The 24,654-nt window shown below is 33.8% G+C and overlaps 1 protein-coding gene across 2 annotated transcripts in view; it reads left to right on the top strand.

The window, feature by feature from the left end:
* LOC150102187 (mitogen-activated protein kinase-binding protein 1-like) overlaps positions 1 to 24,654 on the top strand; it is a 344,972-nt gene that overhangs the window by 210,067 nt on the left and 110,251 nt on the right. For both annotated transcript variants that reach the window (XM_090398639.1, XM_090398638.1), the window contains exon 22: positions 12,475 to 12,560. In XM_090398639.1, coding sequence (XP_090254765.1) covers positions 12,475 to 12,560 — 86 coding nt within the window. The remainder of the gene's footprint in view (positions 1 to 12,474; positions 12,561 to 24,654) is intronic.

Below are 24,654 nucleotides of genomic sequence, written 5' to 3'. Positions count from 1 at the left end.
AGAGGCATTCTCAAGGTAGAGTAATCACAAAGTGTTATTGCTGGGGCGATATTAATTCATACCATCGCCACCAATATCATCCTGTACAAATGTATGGTATAACATAAACACTAACATGCAAAGCTAGAGGCATTTATTCTAATATCTTGGATGCAGTCCTACAAAAATAATTAAAAAAATTATTATTAAACCTCTCCTTCTAATAACATACTAACAGGGAACATTTAGACCAGGCTTATTCCTTAATGAGCAAAACTTCTGAAATAATAATAAGCCAAACAAATACCAAATACAATATAACTACCATAAACCAGCATTCAAGCTATCCTTCCTTATCTGCTCTTTCTCTCTCTCTCTCTCTCTCTCTCCTAATGATGAAATCCACTCATAAGTATCAGGCATGTGCAGGATATGCTAATGCAAACTTGCCTATTATGGACCATCTAGAAGTTTGGCAGCTGAACAAAGACAACACCCAAATCATATATTTATGAATCAATGCAGAAAAATTGGGAGGGGAAAAAAGGCTTTTTTTTTTTTTTTTTTTTTTTTTTTTTTTTTTTTTTTTGGAGTCAGCATATACTCTACAGAATATTCCTAATTTAAATAAATTTGGTGTAAAAATGCCAGAAATTTGGGAGACTAAAAGACTAATAATAAAATATTTATTTTCTATCCTGCTGTTTTGGAATAAGTCATTTAACTTGTAGAAATATGTATTACATGTCTTAATATGTGTTTATCAGATCTACTTTTTTTTTCCAGAAGCTTATATTTTTAAGGCCTATTTGGAGGATTCTGTGTAAATATTGGCAGTCTGTGATGAGAATGGTGAGCCCACTGCAAAAAAAAAAAAAAAAAAAAAAAACCTTTAAACAGTGGTGGAAAGGTGTTGATAGTGTCTGGTGGGAAACGTTCTTATGATAGCAGTGAATTTCATCTTCACTATGATGACCATGTCCAGATTAACTAATAATCCAAAATATTCTAGGGTTATATATTTTGTTCTTCAGTAAAATTTCTGGAATTTTTGATGTTGTGAGACTAGTAGTTTGCATAGATATCTTGATAAGCCTCATGTCAGAGAATCTCTGATAGGATAAAAGGAAATTCAAACATTGTGAGTATCAGTTGTGTCTCAGGTGTCTGTGAAAAAGCAATTGTTAATTGTGTGCAAATTACATACAAAATTTTATCTAACACCATGTTCCAGCATAAAATATTGCAAAAATTCACATAGAGAGAAGATACCAAGTATAAGAATAGTTTCATTGACTTGTTATTTCAACAGTAATGTTTTCCTGCTGGTTCAGGACACAAGAGTATACAGATGTGAAATTGGAAGTGATCACCATTTAGTGTTGAGCAGGATAAAACTGAATTTCATATTGAAAAGAAAGGCATGTAAGAAAGTTTTGAAACAAATCAAACTTTTGAACTGTAAACTCAAATACACAAACATAATTCAACAAAAACTGAAAGAGTTGGAAAAACCAAACCTTGAAGATGTAATGGCAAACCCTGAAGAAAACATTGATTGATTCAGCCAGAGAGGCATGTGGTGAGGTTGTCTGCAAGGATAGAAAAATCAGAACTCTCCATGGTGGACTCAGGGAGTCAAAGAAAAGAAGAAAGCATGTTCCTGGCAAGTAAGTCAGCTTGTTCAAATGTAAGAAAGCAAAGCATTGTGTATAACTAACTAGCTAAAAAAAAGTAATGGGAAGACTTTGGTAAGAACATAGAAAATAAATATCAAGAAGGTAGTACAGTATTCTGGAAGCTATTGAAAAAGCTCAGAAATGGAGTAAAGAATACTGATAAAAGGAATCAGAGATGATAAAGGCAACATGAAAACTGAAAGTAAGGATATTCTATCTGAATTGCTAAGTGAAACAAGAGCAACAGTTAAAAATGCTCAGGAAGAATGCTATCCCAAATATATATATATATCATAGTATGGAAGCTGGAGTTGATGATATTTGACAAGAAATGCTAAAATATGGAGGTATAAAAGTTTTATAATGGCTACACTATAATTCAGATGGTCTGGTTTGTCTCTGAATTCCAGATGATTGGATACCTATCTGCAAAAAGGAAAATAAAACCATGTGAGAATTATTATTACATGGCACCTCCAAGGAGTCTGAAGACTCAAGGGACAGTGTTCAGACCAGTTTTAGTTTATGGATCTGAGAGATGGGTTAGAAATAAAACTCTTGATCCAAGACTAGAGACCACAGATATGAGAGTCCTGAGAAAGATTATGGGAATAAACAGTTTTTGTTGATGAATGAACAGAACAGTATTTGTTTATCTACTTTTATGCAAAACGTAGTGTTCAGACATTTTTTTTTTTTCTGTATGCTTTCATTCCACATGCTGATATATTTGCAAGGACCTTTCAGTATGTTTTCTTGACTATTCTGTAGATAGTAATTCAACTGTTTTGCCTGCTTCTGTCACCTTGCTGCCATCATCACTTGTTAGGTTTATCCTTCTATAATCATTCTTTCTTTTAACTTGCTACACTGAAAGACCTCTTTGACTAATTTCCTCTAATAATTTGCTCACTATATGCTTTTGCATCCTTATCATGCTGGATGCCTTTCTTGCATCTACCTTGTAATGGTTGTGAGCTTGCCAATCACCTTTTCATTATATATTCTCCACAAGATTTTCTTTGTTTTCAACTTCTGCTTAAATGTTGCTATTCATTCATCTAGCTCCTATCTGATTTGTCCTTCCACCCTTGGATATACAGTGTGATATTGCTTTCTTTAGACTTGATCACATGAATTTTTTTTTACCCATTTTCAATCTTTAATCCAAAATTTAATTTAAGGGCTACTACCCTTCAATAATGCATAGCATTATACATGTCTGTAAGGATATTCGTTTTGCATTATGGGATACTAAGGCAACTGATGTGAAGTCATTAGCCTCTATATACAAATAGTCTAAGTTACTTCATGCTCAAACTTTGTTTGCTTATGCTTGGATAAAGGATGAAGCCAAGAATATAATTTCTTCATTATCATCATCATCAAATTCCTGCTATGTACCCTCAAGGGGTGTACAGAATATGACAGTACTACATGAAAAAATTACATCATTACTAACCTCCTATCTACAATTTTCCTCCAAATCAGTCTGTTACTTGTCAAAACTCCAACATTATCAGATCTTATATTTCTATCGTCTAAGGCACTTTGTACCGTATCAATCCACCTATATCTTGGTCTTCCTCTGGGTTGTTTTCCTGCCAACCTGGCAGAGAACACTTTTTTGCTAATCTTTCCTCTCCCATTCTGTTTAAGTGACCATACCACCTGAGATTAGCTCTGCTAATGCATTCCTGGATGCTGACAATGTCAAGTTCTTTCTTAATATCCTCATTTTTAATATGATATTGCCATTGATGCCATCTGTTCACGCCTCTAATCTTTCTCAGGACTCTCATATCTGCAGTCTCTAGTCTTTGGTCAAATGTTTTACTTCTGACCCAGCTCTCAGATCCATAAGTTAAAACTGGTTTGAACACTGTCTTGTATACAGCTAATTTAGTGTTCGGACTAATTTCTCTCTTATTCCATATGAATTTATTCAATTGACTTCCCACCACACCAGCTTTGCTGATTCTGTGTCTATTTCTATATTTAATTTACCATCTTCAGTAAAAATTGTGCCTAAGTAGCTGAAATGTTTTACTTGTTCCACAGGTTCTCCATTCACAACACAGTTGACATTTTCAATGATTCTGCCTATTTTCATTGTCTTTGTCTTTTTATTGCTGAACTTCATACCATATCTATTACAACAGCTATCCAATTTAGTCAGAGAATCTTGCAGACTTGTATCGGATTTATTTAGAAGTATAACATCATCCGCATAAAGCAAAGAGCTGACATTAACATCTCCAATTTTGATATCAGGTTTAATACCACTTTCCTTCATAATGTGATCCATATAGATAATGAATAACAGAGGGGATAATGTACAACCTTGTCTCACACCAGATTTAACATTAAACCATCTTACTGTACTTCCTTCAATTCTAACTGCTGACTTACAACTCAAATAAAGACTAAGTATTGCTTGATATAATACCCCATTGACACCATATAACTGCAGCGTATTGAATAGCTTCTCTCTTGGCACCTTGTCATATGCCTTTTCCAAATCGACAAAACTTAAATACAGATCTTTGTTATATTCCGATGCTTTCTCGACTATTTGTCGTAAAGTGAAGATCTGATCCTGACAGCCTCTATTTGGCCTGAATCTAGCTTGTTCTTCACCAAGCTTTTCTTCCACAATTCTTCTCAACCGTTTCTCAAGTATACTGGCATAGATCTTGCCAGGAATACTCAGTAGGGAAATACCTCTGTAATTCTCACATTCAGTTTTATTTCCCTTTTTATATATGGGTACTATGAGATCTCTACTCCAATCATCGGGAATTCGTCCCTCTGTCCAGGCTTTCTGAACTATGCAGTGCAGCCACTGTAAGACTTTTATGCCACCATACTTCAGCATTTCTGGTCGAATATCATCTACTCCTGCTGCCTTTCCACATTTCAAGCCTTTGATGGCTTTTTCTACTTCAAGTATGGATATATATTCCTGACTGCATGCCTGGTGAGTGTTTTTTATCACTGTGCTGTCATCACTGCTTGTTTCATTTAGCAGTTTTTCAAAGTAATTACTCCATACTTCAAGGATATCTTTTTCTCCTGTTTTCATGTCACCTTTATCATCTCTAACTCCTTTTACAGCACTCTTTCCTCCATTCCTAAGCTTCTTCAACAACCTCCAGAATATTTTGCCACCTTCTTGATATTTATTTTCTATATTCTTGCCATAGTCCTCCCATGACTTTTGTTTAGCTAGTTTTACACACTGTTTAGCTTTCTTACATTTGTCTCTGTATTCTGTAAGAGTAAAAGCTGACTTATTTGCCAGGGATTTTTGATATGCTTTCTTCTTTTCCTTCACTGCCTCTTTAACTTCCTGTGTCCACCAGGGAGTTATGATTTTTTTATCCTTGCACACAACCTCACCACATGCCTCTCTGGCAGAATCAATCAATGTTTTCTTCAGAGTTTGCCACTGAATCTCCAAGATCTGATTCCTGTTCTCAAACTCTTTCATTTTCTTTTCAATAATCTTTCTGTATTTTAGTCTACAGTTCACATCTGAGAGCTGCTCAACTTTTATTCGCTTTAAAACTTTCTTATATGTTATTCTTTTCACTATGAAATTCAATTTTATCCTGCTCAAGACTAAATAGTGATCACTTCCAATTTCAAATCCTCTGTACACTCTGGTGTCCTGCACCAGGGAGAAAACATCACTATCAACAATAACATAGTCAATGAGACTTTTCTTATTCCTAGCCTCTTCTCTCCATGTGAATTTGTGCACATATTTATGTTGGAACATTGTGTTAGTAATAACCAGTCCATGTCCTGAGCAGAAATGCAACGGATATTTGCCATTATTATTAGCTTTGCTCTTTTCTCCAAATTTTCCCAAAATATTTTTGTATGTCTCGCAATCATTTCCTACTCTGCTATTTAGATCCCCAACAAGGACCAGCTTTTCCTTTTTCATTGTGTCAGTTGCTTTTTCTAGAGCGTCAAAAAATTCCCCCACTTCTACCTTAGTAGAACCTTCTGTGGGACCATAGGCACAAATAAGTCTCATTGTCCAGTTCCCCATTCTCATATTTGCCCACATTACTCTACTTGAGACTGACTGCCATTCAAGAAGATTAGCCTCGTATTTTGTGTTGAATACTATGGCTACTCCTTCTTTTCCTTGGTTGTCATTGCCTGAATATAACATTTTGTATTTATTGCTTAGGAAGATCTCACCAGTTTTGGTCTTTTTTGTTTCAGTCACCCCTATTATGTCGATCTGGTACTTACCTAATTTCTCAGCTAGCTCCATTTCTTTGCCATTCAGGCTTCTTACGTTGATAGTACCGATCTTTAACTCTGGTGATGTTGAGTTGACGTTTGTTTTCAGATTTGTTCCAGTAGTTGACTTTTCACTGTTCGCCCTGGTTCCCTGGTGAAAACAACGGGAGCCTTGTTTAACCAGGCGACACCCCACCAGGCATGAAATTTTGTCATGTTGTACCATCATTTTTTATTTTGGTTTAACCAATAAGAATACAATTTGGTCGGCTAAATCCCAAATTGCCAGCGCATCCTCGTTCGTTCAGTATCAAAGTAGATACCCAACAGAGTGCACCACGAGAAGGTGAGGATTGGACATTAGGTCAGAAGCCCTGGTCGGTTCTCCGCATTCCTTTAAAGGCTATGTGGAGGTCTCCTCTCAGTTATACAGATTTGACCCTTAAGCACCCCATATATAATTTCTTGGCATCTTTAATTTGTAACAATGCTTTAGTACTGCTTAAATTAAAATTTGGATTAAAGATTTAAAATGGCTAAAAAATGCTGTGCATTATGAAGGGATACTACCCTAACTGGTTTCAACCTTTATTGAGGTCTCATTAGTGGGAATCAGACCCAGAAGTGATACTAAGGTTGAAATCAATCATAGTTTTCACATAATTTCTTTACATCCATATTCCCTTTTTTACATTTTAACACATAACTCTTCCCTTCCAACTATTGATTTTTTTTCAATTTTACCATCCATACTGGTTTACTTCACTTGGGGCTACTTCATACACTTGAGGTACCTCCAAGTGAAAAAAAAAGTTAGTTAAGAAGTTCTTTTTGAATAAGAGAGAGAAGTTTAGCCAAAGCTCTAAACCAGAAATGTACAAGAAAGTGTAAACACTATCTTGTATATTTCTTTTAACTTAGATACTGAAATTTAGTTGGAAAATGTTCATAAGAGAATAGAGACCACAAATGTAAATTCTGAGCAATCTTGGGTGAGTGAACAGGTTACATTGATTTCAGAATCATGTTTAAAATGAAAATATTAGAAAGCAGCTTGACATGATTAACATTTAAGCATATGTGGGCAGATCTGATCTCGGCAGGTGGTTTGATGGCAGGAATAAAATTCAGTGGAAGACCAGGATCTATCATCTGGATTGATGTAGTTCTTTAAAAGACATTATCATCATCATCATGCATATCAAGGATTTAGGCCTAGCATGGCCTGTTCCGGCCTTAGAAGTCATCGTTGAATCGTTTAAGATGACGTCCTAGTTTTCTTTTTCTTGATGGCTTGTACTTTAAGGCTTGTTTTGGTAATCTTTGTTTTCCTTCTTTGAACGTGTTCCATCCATTTATGTTTATATTTTTTCATTTTTTCTATTACTGGTTCTTGGTTTAATTCTTTCATAATTTCTTCATTTCTTTTGTGATCAAATAGGGTATACTTTGCAGTTTTTCTCATAAACTTCATTTCTGCTGTTGTTAATCTTTGTTTATTTTTTTGTTTTATTGTCCAGATTTCGCTTCCATACATTAAGACTGGTAGGGCTAATGTATCGTATACTTTTATTAACCAGACTTTTAGTCTGGTTTGTCTCTGAACTAGATTTGGTTTAAATATAGAGTTAATTACACCTGATATTTTTAAATATTTTGCAATTTTTACGTTTATATCTTTTTCATTTCCATATGTGATCATGCATCCTAGGTAGTTAAATGAATTCACCTGTTCTAAGATCTTGTTATCTATTACTATTTTAGTTCTTGCTGGATCTTGTCCTTTAAAGGCCATAGTTTTTGATTTTTCTGTTGATATTATCATACTATAATCTTTGGCTTTCTTATTTAGATCTAAAATAGCTTTCTGTAAGTTATCTTCAGGATTTGTAATTATTATTTGATCGTCGGCAAAAAGGAGAGTGTTTAAGTTTACTGTAGGAGAAAGTTTAATTCCTTGATGTAAATTTTTATTCCATTTTATTATTATTTCATTTAAGTAGATATTAAAAAGAATTTCTGAGAGGGTACATCCCTGTTTGGACCACTTGGTTTATCTCTCTCGTATATGATAGCTCGTGATTTAATCTTATTTGTATTTGATTATTTTCATATATACTTGTGATAGCTTTTAGGATATTATTTGGTATTTGTCTTTCTTTTAATAAGTTAAATAATATGTTTCTTTTAACTTTATCAAATGCTTTTTTTTTTGGTCTTTAAAAGACCAAAATGTAAAATCAGAAAATACTGAAGACTTAACAAATAACAGATTAATTTGGAATAAAAGTTTTGAGAATAAATTACTTATAATGTAAACCTAATCATATTTTACTGTCATAGCATCCTAATACAATCCTTTTGGATAACATTAGGAAATTATGATGATGATAAATGGAATTAATTTTAATTGAATTATTTTAGAAATATTATTTTAGAATATCTTTAGTTTTAATTTTTATACCTTTAATTTTATTTTTTTCATTAAACTTTTTTTTCCTACAAAGTACACAGATGCACTCATGTGGTATGCTTATTAAAAGAAGCTATTAACTTATTTTTTCTCTCTGTAAATTAATAATTCTTGTATCACACTGGTTTGATTATGTTTATCAAATTATATATTTTATGTAGTTAATTAGTACAATTTAAATATTACTGTTATGTCAAATATCATGTCACAACAGCAATTTTTCCATAATGTGGTGACATAACTTTCTTTGTCCCATTGTATGTTTCTAGTAGGCTTATACGTTGGTCAGACATAACTGGTAATTAGTTTACAGAATTAACAACGTATATAAAGTATATTCATTAAAGGTAACTTTAATGAATAACTTCTATATTTTGGCAAAGTGACATTGCCATCTTCAGGAACATAAGATATAGTATGTGCACGCAGGCACTAACAAAAGCAAATGAGGAAGAAAGCAAGAAACTAATATTGTTCCTAAAGTCTCCTAATGGTACCCTCTGGCGGGCTAATTTGGTAGTCTTGGCAGTTGGGCTGAAGTTCTCATAATGTAAGTCTCCCAAATTTGGGGTAGTTTCATGCACCCAAATTTGTTGAGGTTAGGAACGTTTTTTAGAGCTGCTAATGATTCCTTGAATAATCTTTCGATTTAAACTTGCTGTGGTGTATTATTTTTGTTTTCTTCCAACGAATTCTATGGTGGATATCTAAGGCATGGTCTGCCAGCCGAGAGCAGCTCTACTGGTGAAACTGGATGTAGTCTTTGTGTTCTGAAATCCTGATATTTGCTGTTCTGCCTGTTTGGCCAAAGTAGGACAATTTGCAGCTGCAAGGGACCTGGTATACACCAGGTAGGTCTAGGGGAAGTGGTTGGTCTTTGGTAGAGCGGATAAGGGATGCCAACTTTTTATATGGTCTGTAACAAGAAGTAAGGTCATATTTTTTGAGGATATTGGTTATTTTCTCAGAGGTGCCCTGGATGTAGGGGATGGTGATAGATTTGGTGTAGTCTTTATTGTGGAGGGGGGGTTGTGGTTTACTGGTTTTAGTATTTTTTGGATTTTTTTGGGGTTATAGCCAATGGCTAAGAAAGTGTTGAGGATGTGGTTTAGTTCAGTAGTTAGGGCCTTGTCATCTGAGCAGTGACATTAGTGAATAGGGAGGAGACGTCAAAACTGACCATTATGTTAGTTTGTTGGAGTGAGAGGTTTTCTATATTGGCTTTAAAGTGGGCTGAGTTTTTTATATGTGATGGTGTGTTGCCAGTGTAGTGTGTGAGCGTTTTGGCTAAATGTTTGGCTAATTTATATGTGGGGGAATCAATGCCATCCACTATGGGACGTAATGGCACATTTTGTTTATGTATTTTTGGGAGTCCATATAATCGGGGGGGGGGGGTTTAGAGTTATAAGGTTTTAGTTTGTTAGTGACTTCCACAGGCCAAGAAGTGACTTTCTTAAGGAGCCTGTGGAGAGTTCTAATCTGAGAGCTGGTAGGATTATATTCAGTAGGGAGGCAAGTAGATTTAGTACTAAAGCATTAAGCTTACCTTTGTAGTCCTTTTGATTGAGCACCACAGTGGCGTTTCCTTTATCCATTTTGGTGATTACTATTTTTTTTTTTTTTGTTATTCTTCATTTCTTGTAGGGCTGCATATTCGTCTTTGGATAAGTTGGTTTTTGGAGGTTTGGCTTTAGTGAGAACACCGACTACATCCATTCAGACGTTGTTGGCGATATGGTTAGGAAGGCTGCGAATCCCACGTTCTATTTGGATCATGATTTCCTCAGCAGGTATTCTTTTAGGAGCTAGGGTGAAATTATGACCACGTGCAAGTGCTGTGAGTGCTTCAGGCTTTAAAACTACCAACGAGAGGTTGACTACAGTGTTGAGTGGTGGCTGTGGTAAGGAAGTAGAATTCTTTATCAGGTTTTCGTATTTTTTCAAGTGCTGACTTCATATTTTTTCGAATTCTTTTCTTGCTGATGCGCATGAGACGTCATAAAGTATCGTCCATAGATCATGGCTGAGTGTATTCGAAAGCTCTTCTTCTAGTGCCCGTGAGGTTTTGTTTTCGTCGGCAAGGAGAACACGCATCACGGTAATTTGTTCTCTTAATGTTCTTAATTTGTTCTCTTAAAGCTAGTGTGATTATAAATGTGCAGAGCTTTCTGTGAAGTAAAACGGTGCTTCAAAATAACACAATTAGGGATTACCTTGTTATCCCGGCAGTGTTTTAGGAATGTCAGACGATTTAGTTGTCTCGATATCAGACCATGCCTTAGATATCCACTGGCAGACCATGCCTTAGATATCCACCATGGAATTCGTTGGAAGAAAACAAAAATAATACACCACAGCAAGTTTAAATACGAAAGATTATTCAAGGAATCATCAGCAGCTCTAAAAAATGTTCCTAACCTCAACAAATTTGGGTGCATGAAACTACCCCAAATTTGGGAGACTTACATTATGAGAACTTCAGCCCAGCTGCCAAGACTACCGAATTAGCCCGCCAGAGGGCACCATTAGGACTTTAGGAACAATATTAGTTTCTTGCTTTCTTCCTCATTTGCTTTTGTTAGTGCCTGCGTGTACATACCATATCTTTATGTTCTTGAAGATGGCAATGTGACGTTGCCGAAATATAGAAGTTATTAATTAAAGTTACCTTTAATTAATATACTTTATTATGCATTGTTAATTCCATAAACTAATTACCAGTTATGTCCCATTGTATGGTATCTATTTTCCTGCAGTGCACATTTACAATGTAGAGATTTTTAAAATATGAAGTTAATTATCAATTATAATGTATTCAAAATAATGAAAAAATACTTTATCACTTTGATTTGCTCAATATTTCTTTCTTACCCTTCTTCTTTCTAAATCAGCTTCTGTTTCCTCATTTAGCATTTTGAAGAAGGCAGTTAAAAAAAAAAAAAAGCTTGAAGAATACAGTAAACCTTCGATTTAACAGACTAATAAGGGCTAAGGGATGTCTGTTAAATCGCGAATTTTTTAAAATAAAAATATCTGTAACATTATACTGCAATTTTATCAATATTAGCACTGTAATAACAAAAAAATTGTTTTACACACACTTTTAGATAAGTTAATGTGAAGTTAATGTTCCATGTTGAGGTGCTTGGTTTAGGTAATCCTGCTTTGAAAAACTATCAAGTTTTTTTTTGAACTTTTGAATTCTGCTGTTTTTTTATAATTAACTCCCTAAAATTATTAAAATGTATGTAATAAAACTGCCACAGAAAGTCACGGCACACGTGTGATTGGTGTGATCACCTCCTAATCATTCGCCAAACATGTTTTATGAACGGTGACTTATTTATGTCAGCTAAATGACTATGTTTTTCCAACATATGATGGCCCATTCGCCAAAATTTGTTAAAAATAACAGGAAATTAATAACAAAAAATAACCTGTTAATTTAATTATAAGCAAATCTTGGTTAAAAGCTTTTTAAAATTAACAGGGTGTTAATTTTCATGTGACATACGGACCGGAAATTTTGTCCGTTAAATCGAGGGTTTACTGTATATAAAATGAAGAATATCTGATACTAACAGAATTTTCAAAAGCAATACTTTATGTATGTTTCTTGAGATAAATTCTACTCTCTAACCCTTTTATAACAGATACTTGGGGAGCTTCATTTCTTGATTCTTTTCCAGCAGTTTAATGTTCATTTGTTTTGTGAGAAGCCATTTCCACTGAGTATTAAACTGAGTTTTAGGTTGCTAATAACTCTACATGCTTATGAGAATCCATACATGAAGTTCAGATTTCATCACTTATACATTTTTATTGTTGTCCTCGGTATTAGGGTAATCTACGGAATGTTGCCAGCTATTGATTTCTTTTGATAAGTATTAATGTAAGAAATTTTTCTTCTTTCCTTTATACATTTCTCTTTATATCTGCTTAGAACTGAATTATCTTGTTTAGACTGTTGTGCTTTAATGAAGTTACACAATTCTTTAAAATGATAGTTAATGTTGCAGTTATGCAGTAAGATGGATATGAAGCAAATCAGTTTTTATTTATTATTTTGCAATGTAGGTCAGCAGAGTGGCGGCATGCTTGCACATGGAGATTTTCAGAGTGTTACAGATAGTGGAAAAGAAGCATTGGCTTTTAATAAAGAGGTATAATGCATTCTAATTTTTTTCCTTTGATTCTTCTTATGATATTCTTTTATACAGATATGGTATAATTTTATACAAATAATAACAAAATGTAAAGCACTTTTTCACGCGCGCACTCACACGCACACGGTGTGTGTAACTTGAAATCAGATAGAATTACAATTGATATTTTTGATATTATCAAGACATTTCAGAAATGCTAATTCTACAAATAAAATTCTGCCAAAAAAATTGAAACTAGCATCCAATATACAGGGTGTTTGGGATAAATTTGACATATTTATAATTAATTATATTTTTCCGTAAGTTACATGTATTAACACACACTTCTCTTCATTTAAAAGTTTGGACCCTTCTTCATTCACATACAAGATGTCAGAAAGGATGGATAGCTGGAACCCACCTGAATCATGGAAGAGAATAACTTGTATCATGATGATTCGTGCCCGCCATCAAAATAAGGATATTACGACTGCTGCCCAATGCTTCCTGAATACAGTAAAAACAATCAGGCATGAACTAGAGACTTGCAATGGTGACTACGAGGATGTAGCAAGAAGAAAGATCCCTAGCAGACGATCTGATTGCGTTCGTACAGCAGAATTCCTCGCAAATCTGCAGGAACAGGTGTTGAAGAACTCTGGCATTGGAATTCGGGCTTTGTTCGTGGAGTTGCTAACTGTAGTCAAGCCCTGGATAACAAGGGTAGGCAATGGTAGGCCGTATGTATGGCAGCAGGATTCGGCCCCTTGCCACACCTCTGGGAAAAGTCAAAAATGGTTGTCTGAAAATTTCTACGACTTCACCAGTCCAAATGTTTGGCCTCCAAACTCCCCAGACCTTAACCCCATGGATTATTTTGTATGGGGCGCAGTTGAAAAAGACACCAATCGCACTTCCAGTAATACAAAAGCCCAGTTAATGGATAAAATTAAAACAGTTTTTGCGGCCCTTCCCAGGGAGACTGTAGCATCAGCTTGTTCGAGGTTCCGAAGCAGAATTGAAGCTGTGATCGATGCTAATGGTGGTTATTTTGAGTAAATCTTGTTGATAGTATTGTAATTAACTCTGCCTGTAATGTTTTTTTGTCAATTCATTAAATTTAATAGATACAAAGAAGATTTTCTTTTTCCTTACGAAACTGTCAAATTTATCCCGAACACCCTGTACATATTGAAAACTTTGTAAAAATGTGCTCTTTCATTTCAGAAGGGTCATGCCAAGCGAATCTCCTCCCTAATATATACCATGCTTGACAAACAGCCTATTATGGATATATTAATTATGGTGGCCATTTTTATTTGGCAGATCCACAGAATGTTTAGTTTCAGAGGATTTTAAAATTAATCATAACTTATTTCCAGATTGTCTGTTTCTGATTTTTTTTTTTTTTTTCTGTCATTTTAATGTTCAAGGTATGTACTTTTTGATTTCTTATTTGATTTTAAGACAAACTAATTTTTTTCCAAAGATAGTGGCTACCTGCTTTGGGTATTGAGTGCTCTTTATCCATTTTCCACAAATCTGAATTTTTGTGATACACTTTGTATTTCATTTATACAGTTAGTGGGATATGTATATCTAAATCACCTTGATTATAGTGTTTCTTCTGTGACAAAAATTGTCTCAAAGTTTGCCAAAAAAAATTAAAAATGACTGACTTTTTAGTCTAAAAAAGTTTTGTGTGATGTGAGAAGCAAATAAAAATTTTCATTCAGCATATATATATATATATACACCTATAAATAGTTTTGTGTTTGAGTTTTAAAAGACAGTGAGTTAAAAACTGAAAAAGAAGGCAACACTTCTTCTGTGACATAGTTTTATGGAATTTTTTGAAAAAGTTGCATTTGTGATGCTGACAAATTGCAGTCATTTCATTAGTTAAATGCAAGCCACATGCATCCAGTGTAGTGTATTTGAATGGACATGATAGTTTAAAATCTGAAGCATTTTGTGTTCTCTTTAACTATCTGAAACACAACACAGTGGCAGTTCACACTTTTCAAAGAGTTTTGATAAACCATTTGAAAGAACAGTTTCCCCACTTTGAAAAAATAATTTTTTTTGTAAGGGCTGATTCACTTACTATAAGAACAGAATAAATTTTGTTCACTTGGCTAAATACAATGATGACTTGGATTAATTCTAAGAACAGCACTTTTTTGCCATATCACATGGCAGGAGCCTGTATAATGGTACTGCGGGAAATCATTAAACAGTTGGTCACAATGGCAAGCTCCCTTGCAAAGGGCTACTGAAAACTAGTCATTGTTACTACAAATCATGTTTTACTTCTGTTTTAGCTAACATTATTGGTATAAAATTCTTTTTTGTATCCATCAAGGACATTGAATATGAAGGTGAGCTGCTTAAAGAAAGATTTGAAAATGCAAAGAAAATTAACACATAGTATGTATCACTATGTGCTAGGCAATGAGAAATTCATTTCTATCTGCCACTATTCTGTTTCAGAGAGCTTTGAAGTTATAGTCACTTGAGCATTAAAGATTACTTCACCATGACTGAATATTTTATTATTATTATTATTTAATAATAATAATAAAAAATATTATTATTATTATTATTAATATTTTATTATTATTAATAATAATTGGACTCCCTGGAGGTGTTACTACGTGAGTCCAAGGACTCATTGTGGATTGGCACACTACTCTACTTCGCTAGATACATCTCATCCTCTCCACTACTGCTTAATCCTCCAACTACGACACTACTACTATCAATGGCATCTATCACCCATCATCACCACCAACAATAGTATTTTTTTGTCAGTAAATTGTGTGTGTTCTGAAGGCCGATTTGTCAGTACGCGGGATGAAAAACCCGAGTTTCCGGGAGAAAAAACCCTGTTACCACCATATGAGATCGGCTAACTCACCTTCAACTGAAAAAGCCCATATAAGGATTCCCCTCATCACGCCAAGAATCGAACCCAGGTCTTTTCCAATCAATGGGCGACGCAGTGTTCCGTTGTTCTTCCAATTGTGCTACGGTGGCTTACTATTTACATATTTATGTCTGCTGTGTTTACGATGTTATATATTATGTGATTTACTACAGAATTTGCTATTAAAATTCACAAACAAGATCATATCTTTCGGAAAAATAAGTTAATATATAGTACAATAATATATATATATATATATATATATATATATATATATATATATTATTGTAAGTGGTGGTGGTACTAGTTATTTTTATTACCTATTTAAGTCAAATGGATTAAAATAGAAGATAATTTTATAAGCACTTCAGTGCAATGTACTTGTTCTTTGTAAACCCTAGCAGTACAATGAAATTACATTGCCTGCATAGTTAAGTTATTGGTATAAAAGTAAAATTTGGATGTATTAAAATGTTTTATTCTGTATTTACATTAATTTTGGTGACATGTAAAAAAAAAAAAATCTCATTGTGTAATATGCTTATTTCACATAACTCAGGAAGTCCAAAAAAATTTTCTTGAACTGTGGATATACTAAATTAAATGTATTGAAAGATACAACAAAATATTAGTTTTCTTTATAATGAATAATAATGTAATGGGACAAGTTTTACTTTATAGCCATCCATTAAGAATATATCTCATAAAAATTTACATTTTTTTTTTTCTCCCACAACTTTTTTTTGGACGACCTAATTTTTAATTTTTTTTTTTTTTTCAAATTTTGAGATAATTTTTTTTTTTAAAAGAAATGCTTCAATCAAGATGTTTTAGAATATACATATTCCACTGCAAAAAATTGGACTTCTGGATTCAACTTGGGGTAAAGTACAAAATGGGGGATAAGCGCACATAGAACACCTGAAGCAGGTGAGTGCCATCTTGAAAAAAAAAAAATAATAATAATTTGACTGAAAATGCGAATAAGAAATCAAAAAGTACGCACCTTAAGCATTAAAATGGCAGCACAAATCGGAAATTGGACAATCTGGAAATAAAGTGCGATTAATTTTCAAACACTCTAAAATTTAAAATTGTAAAAATTCTGTGGTTTCTCCAAAGAATAAATATGCCTGCCATAGGAATGTCAGGAAAAAATTAATGAGATGCTTTAAAAAAAAAATCATTCCATAAATACTGGTGGGCATATTCCCGTAAGCTCTCTGGTCAACTTATTTTTATGAAACTTGCATAGTTTCTACATTTGGCTTTGAAATAATGCTGGATCTAATATCCACTTGATTTTTATAATTTTTTCATCGCCGAACTGAAGCCTTTTTAGCTCTTTATTTTAGTAAATACTTTTACACACCAACCAAGAGTTTGCTTACGAAAAATACACCTCTCAGACATTTCAAGTTCCTTAGGACTGAAAGAGAGTTTTTGCTTTCTTAAGGTTTCTGCCTGGTCTCTGACAAGAACCAACCAGTTTGAAATAGCTGTCAGGCTAGTGAAACTTTAAAAAAAAAAAAAAAGGACCAAATTAGAAAGTGAATATATGGATGGATGCCTGGGCAGCGTGCATGTTTTCTAAAGTGGTCTGTGCTAGGGCAACTTGTAAATGCCAGCAGGCATATTCCCACTGGCATTTATGAGTTGTTTCAAAGCCAAATGTAGAAACTTTCATAGTTTCTACATTCAGCTTTGAAATAATGCTGGATCTAATATTCACTTGATTTTTATAATTTTTGCATCGCTGAACTGAAGCCTTTTGGCTCTTTGTTTTAGTAAAAAATTCTTCCATCTGATGGATAGGGTGATAAAATAACTAGCCTTCATTTAAATCAAAAATTATTCAACTTCTGCTTTGTGATGATTTCACTTTGATTAGCCCATAATTTACTTAGCTTATATTTTGTAACTTTTGATCTTTTATCTTCATTCCATCTATCCTGTTTTCTTTGGAACAGCTTTCCACATGCTTGTTTTTCCAGTGGAACTACCCCCAGCTTTTCAAGAAATATGTTAACAGATTCCTTCTGTCTCCCTAACCACTTGTCCACCCACCCACCCACCCACACACACACAACTTATAACACACACCTCACACACATGCAAGAGATCACAAATTTTGTGATCTCTTGCATGTGTGTGAGGATGATATATAAAAAAAATGCTTGTGTTGTTCCACTTCTTTTTTGCTGTTTCTTATGTTGATTGCCTATCTTCAATTCTCTCGATGAGTTTATTCTGCTAATTGACCTTTTGCTGTTTGCCCCAGTTCCCTGATCAAAACAGCATGGGCCTTGTTTAACCATGTAATATGCCATTTCATTATGTTGTACCATCATTTTTGTTTGGTTTTGTTAAGTCAGTTCAGAATGTGCAGCAGACAGTTGAGTCCAAAGTTTCCAGCCTTTCCTCAGTTCCACATGTGGGGCAGGGGTTAATACCTAGTGATGGATGTGCCACAAGAAGGTGCAGAATAGACATTAGGTTAGAAGTGCTGGTTGGTTCCCTGCATTTCTTCGTAGAGCTCTTCCTGTTATTCAGCTTTGATTTTTCTGCAACTCTGCAGAGAAATATTTCATTTAAAAAAAAAAAAATCAACACACATACACAGAGCTAGAGTGATCTAGCTAGGGTTGATGGTATTGCAGTAAGTCTTCTATCCCATGGTCTTGGGATAGCACCCAAGGCTTGCTGTTGTGCTGGTATAGCATAGTGGAACCCTGGTGTTCCACTTCCAAGCACATTTATTGCTTTCCAGTTAGTGGATGAAACAAAAGATCCAACACCAGTATCAATGTACCACTGTTTCTCATCATTCATGCTGAATGATGAAAAGCCAATAGGAAAAATACCACCCTTCTTTATTCAGAGAGCTGTAGAAGCTAGGAGGTTCTTTCAAAACAGTTAAGAAACTATGTTCTTGTGATATCCCTGTGGAAACATCATGTCAGTAGTACTCTGAAAAACTGTTCAGATAAACATCAGTTGGTAGAATACCATTCACAGTAATACTTCATAAAACATTCAATTCTTATAGAAGAACAGTATGGTCAGAGTTTAAAGATCAAGGAGTGAGCAGTATGAGGAGCATTCTGATGTGTGGGGACAGTTACATGGTTCTGACCAGGAATATTATCCTTACTTTCAATTAGGTTTGTTGGGTTTTAAAAACTGTTTTTTTTTTTTTTTGAATAAATTTGTAAAATTCGAAAATCAGATTTTAAATTTAAAAAACCAGTTTTAGATACTAGAATTAATATGTAAAAATTCTTTCTTTTAAGGTTACACGGTGATCACCACTCATATTTGTAAATTTAGGGACACAAAAACACACGTGTTGAACAGATTATTTTATTAATTACTAATAAAATAAAACTTGACGTTTCGACCCCTGTATCGAGGTCATCATCGGAAGAATACAAGTGTATAAGGAACCAAGCTACATGCTCATGTCCTGTATACCGGTAAACTAAATCTACGTAGTTAATTATTCCTTTTCCATAGCCTGACCTCTGACAAATATGTATACCCATTTGGTATACATATTTGTATACCAAATGGGTTATACTGTTTCCAAATTGTTATAATTTTATTTATATATATATATTGAAAAGCAGAGGTGAGAGGGTATATCCTTGTCGTACTCCTTTTGATATATCTTTCCATTCTGAGATGTGTTCTAATTTAACTGCTATTTTAATTTCCTGTATATATTTCTTGAGTGGATTGTAAAAGTTGGTTTTGTATATTTAAATCGGTTAATATTTTAAACAATTTTTCTCTGCTAATTTGAAATTCTTTTTGAAATTCTCTTCTCTTTAATAATTTTAGAGTAAAGATAGAATCTATGCAGGATCAGCCTTTTTGGAAACCATTTTGTTCTTCTAGTAGTTTGTCCTCTACAATACTGCTTAGCTTCTCTTTTAATATTCCTGCATATATTTTATATCCTGTATTTAGCAGACTAATTCCCCTATAGTTATTGCATAACTGGTAATTAATTTACGGAATTAACAACGCATATAAAGTTTATTAATTAAAGATAACTTTAATGAATCACTTCTATATTTTGGCAATGTCACATTGCCATCTTCAGGAACATAAAGATATGGTATGTGCACTAAGGAACTAACAAAGCAAATGAGGAAGAAAGTAAGAAACTAATTTTGTTCCTAAAGTCCTAATGGTGCCCTCTTGTGGGCTAATTTGGTAGTCTTGGCAGTTGGGCTGAAGTTCTCATAATGAAAGTCTCCCAAATTTGGGGCAGTTTCATTATTTCAAAGGCAATTTGGGAGACTTTCATTATGAGAACTTCAGCCCAACTGCCAAGACTACCAAATTAGCCCGCAAGAGGGCACCATTAGGACTTTAGGAACAAAATTAGTTTCTTACTTTCTTCCTCATTTGCTTTGTTAGTTCCTTAGTGCACATACCATATCTTTATGTTCCTGAAGATGGCAATGTGACATTGCCGAAATATAGAAGTGATTCATTAAAGTTATCTTTAATTAATATACTTTATATGCGTTGTTAATTCCGTAAATTAATTACCAGTTATGTCTAACCAACGTATAAGTCTTACTACTAGAATATAGTTATTGCAATCGTCTTTATTTCCTTTTTTTTATAAATTGGGATAACCAGTGCTTTTTTCCAAGAATTAAGAGTTTTTACAAACATCCAAACCATATTAAAAAATTTCAGAAGTCTTTCATTAAATTTTTCACCTGCATTTTTGTATAGTTTTATATTTATATTGTCTTCTCTTGATGTTTTCCTATTTTTCATCTTCTTTATTGTATTTTTCAGTTCTAACATTGTGTTATTTTCTGTTAGGTCATTCTTTGTTTTATAAAATTTTATTTCATTGTTCTCATCTGTCCAAGAGATTTTGGAAATTCATGTATTTTATTACTTTATAGGTTTTGGATTGTGGTTAAATAAATCCTTTTCTAGTTCTGTTATGAAATTGTTCCATTTCTCTTTCTATGTTTTTTTCTTACTTCTCATTTTTCAATTGCACTGTTTCTTTTATACTATATTTCTGCTTCTATTGTTTTGGAATTTAGCCATTTCTGGTAACTGTCCTTTTTTGTTTTTATTATATTTTTGTTTCTTTGTTCAAGTCTCGTAGTCCTCTTTTTCTAATCCATTTGCACTTTATTCCTAAGGTTTCTGTTGCTGCTTTTGTGAGAATTTGTTTCAAATTTTCCCATTCATCTTCTATTGCCACTTGATTCATGTGTGGTTTCTGTTTTTAAGTTTGTGCATTTTTGATATTGTTGTCTAACTTAGGGAACCATGGAATGAAGAAATTTTGTAGCTTTGTGGTAAAAATTTAAAATTTTATGTGTTTTTAGCCACTTTGATTTAAATCGAATTTTGCTGATACCATATAATGATCAGAGTTTAATTCAAAGCCTCGATATGCTCTTACGTCTAAAATTAACTCTGCTAATTTAAATTTGCAATAACATAGTCAATTACTGATTTGTGTCCTCTGGCTGACCAAGTATATTTATGTATTTCTTTGTGTTTAAACACCGAATTCATTATTCTCCTATTATTATAAACGACAAAATTGTGCAGTCTGTGACCATTTTGATTACATGTATCTTCGCCAAATTTACCTATGTTTGTTTCGTATTTTTTGTTTCCTATTCTGGGATTTAAATTTCCTGCTAGTAGTAAATGGTCAGTTTTGTTTGTTTTATCTATGGCATTCTGTAATTCTTTATAAAATATATTACTGTCTTCTTCTTTTCCCTCTTCTGGTGCATATGCACCAATTATTGTTATGTGGCCTTTTAATGTCTTGAGTCTAATTTCTATTAATCTTTCATTCAAATAGTTATAATGTACAATAGTGTTCTTTAGGGATTTATGTACTATAATCATTATACCTACTTCTGCTCTTTCTTCTTTTTATACCCCAATGTAGATTTGTATATAGTTGTTTCTTTTGTACCTTTTTGTTTTTTCTTTGTTTCTTACCATACATATCTTTATGTTAACTTGGTTTAGTTGTTTATCAAGTTCTTCTTTGTGTGCAGTGCTTCTCATATTCCATGTTGCAATCTTCATTATGTGTTCCTTTTTCCAATTTCGTTTACTGTTTCCTGAATTGTGGTCTTTTCCCTGATAGTCCATCCAACTTTTCTTTGGATGAGTTATATTTGCATTATATCTTGAAAGTATTTTGAATTTCCCCAGGGCAGATTACTTACCTGTCACTGGGTAAGTCCAGTGGTAGGGCTACTACCTAACGCCTCTAGATGGGCAGATCTAACAACGTTTACTCTGTTAGGGTGTTAGGGTTATACCAGTTATAACACACACACACACACACACACACTACAGACAGCTCATAACATTAAAGCTAATTATCCAATGGCAGGAAGTGACAAGCAAATTTCACAAGATTAGGCCTGAAATTAAGCACTGGGACTTTAGTCAATATAGAAAAACAGAAGATATGAAGTTGTTCTTTCCAGGTTCCACATAGGTAGCAGTCATCTTACACATTCTTATTTACTAAGGGCTGATGACTCACCTATGTGAAAAAAAATGCAATATGCATCTCACCATTGTTCTATTCTGGTGGAGCTGGCACCTCACATAAGACAGGAATGAAGTTTTTACTTATCTTTCTGAGGCATATACACTCAGGCAGATCTTATCAGACTCAGACAAATTGCATAATATTTTTGACTTTTTACAAATAATTAATATATACATGCACATTTGATTATAAATTCTATTTATGTCTAGATATTGCATTGCTTTATTTAATTTTTTTTGTACATATATTTACCAATTTATCTCTTATTTATTATTCATTGTTACCTTGTGCGCTGTTGATATGGTGCACTATGACCTATGCTGTTACAGACTTGGGTCAACATAAATTAATTGACCCAACTAACCAACTAACAAATACCAAGTGCAGACTGTCATTCAACCAGTTTTCAATGACGTAGATTTCACCAGAATTCAATCCCATTATCAAAGTGTTAAGGCTTAAGTGCTGGAAGGACATCATGTTTGAGATTTAATGCAGTATTAACATCACTAGGAAAGGGTTAAAAACTAATTTTAATACTTCCAATATTTCATCTCAGTCACTGAGACATCTTCAGGGAGGACAGATAACACACACACACACACACACACACACACACACACACACACACACACAAAAAAAAAACCACTAAATGAAACAAGTGGGTGTTTCACTAAATGTCACACCACTACAGTCCTGTCTAAGTGGTGTGCTTTCTTTTTTCAAATGCCCTCTATGAGCATTTGTAGGCAGCCTAAGATGTAAACTGGACCGCTGATGATTATTGTTTCCCAAATTTTGGAAAGTTTTATTCATCTGTATTAATTAAATTAGGTTGATTTCTGAGTGCCACTGGAGATTCTAAAAACAGTCTTTCCTTTTTAAATTTACTATGTTGGAGCATGGTGGTTTTCTTCCAGAAGATCCTGTGAGTTGTATCCAATACATGGTCTGCAAGGTTGGATTGACCATGGTCGTGATTGCAAATGTACCATTGGTGTTCATATAAATGGATAGTGGCTGATCTACCAGTCTGTCCAAAATAAGCCTCTAGCAGGAAGAGGAATAGGGTACTTTATATATACTTAGATTTTGAGAGAGGAGGGAGCTGATCTTTGGTAGAATGGATAAGAGTAGCAAGTTTCCAGTGGGGCTTAGAAGCTGTGTAGACGTTGTTCTTTTTTAAAGACCTGGCTATTTTTTCCAATGTGCCATGGACATAGGGGATGGTGATGGCATTTCTGAAATCCTTCTGAAGCAATGGGGGAGGATCTGATTATTTTTTTAATTCTGTAATCACTAGCCATTGGATAGGAAGGTGTTGTGTATATGGTTGAGTTCAGTGTTGAAAAAAAGAGGTTCCACTAGAACAAAGATTATAGGCTTTAGAGTCACCCATGTGTTTCATTAAGTATTGTGTTGTTTCTGTGTGTATGTGTTACAAGTGTTATTTGTACTCCCTGAAGATGCCTCAGTGACTGAGATGAAATATAGGAAACATTAAAATTAGTTTCTAATCTTTTACTAGTGCTGTTAATACTTCACTAAATCTCCAACATGATTTATCAAAATCAGGTGCATGATGTGATGAGCACATCATGCAGTATGTTGGATATAAATCACAACCTTAAAAAAAATGTTGCTTCACAAGAGAAAAGTCTGTTTTGGGCATCATCATATGCTTTATAGAACGTTCTTAATATAAATGAATTTGACTCCATTATGAAGCATTTTGGAATAATAAATTACCAATGACCTCAAGAATAAATAAAGAGACTATAATAATAACAAAATAATATGTATGGTCTGTGTTTAATAATGATTGTGAGACATGGACATATACAAAATTCATCATCAAATTCCTGACATGTACCCTCAAGGGATATACTACATGAAAAACGTACATCATTATTACTAACTTCCTATCTACAATTTTCCTCCAAATCATTCTGTTACCTGTCAAAACTCCAACATTATCAGATCTTCCTCTGGGTCTTTTTCATGCCATCCCAGCAGAGAACACTTGTTTTGCTAATCTTTCCTCTCCCATTCTGTTTAAGTGACCATACACCATCTGAGATTAACTTTGCTGACACCTTCCTGGATGCTAACAATGTCAAGTTCTTTCTTAATATCATATATAATATGATATTGCCATTGATGCCACCTAATTTTTCTCAGGACTCTCATATCTGTGATCTCTAGTCTTCTTTGGTCAATTGTTTTATTTCTAACTCAGCTTTCAGATCCATAAGTTAATATTGGTTTAAATACAGTCTTGTATACAGCTAATTTAGTGTTTTGACTAATTTCTCTCTTATTCTATATACATTTATTCAGTTGACTTCCTACCATACTGGCTTTCTTGATTCTGTTGTCTATTTCTATAATTATAATAAATTTAGTTTAATCCTTTATTCAGGTGTGAACAAACAAAGTTTGCGCCTGAAAGTATCTTCAGGACTGGGGTAAGATAGTACAACACCAGGCAACTCTTTGCAAAGGTGGAGCAAGCTAACATCACTCCTATCTCAGTATCTCCCATAATGCAAAACACATCTCCTTGTGGATATGTCTAATGTTATGCATTAAAGGAAGAGCCACTACCC

This window comes from Typopeltis vanoorti, chromosome 10 (assembly GCF_054136105.1).
Source record: "Typopeltis vanoorti isolate ZY-2024b chromosome 10, IOZ_Tvanoo_1.0, whole genome shotgun sequence".
Taxonomy (NCBI): Eukaryota; Metazoa; Arthropoda; class Arachnida; order Uropygi; family Thelyphonidae; genus Typopeltis; species Typopeltis vanoorti.
This window is presented reverse-complemented; position numbering and strand designations above follow the sequence as displayed.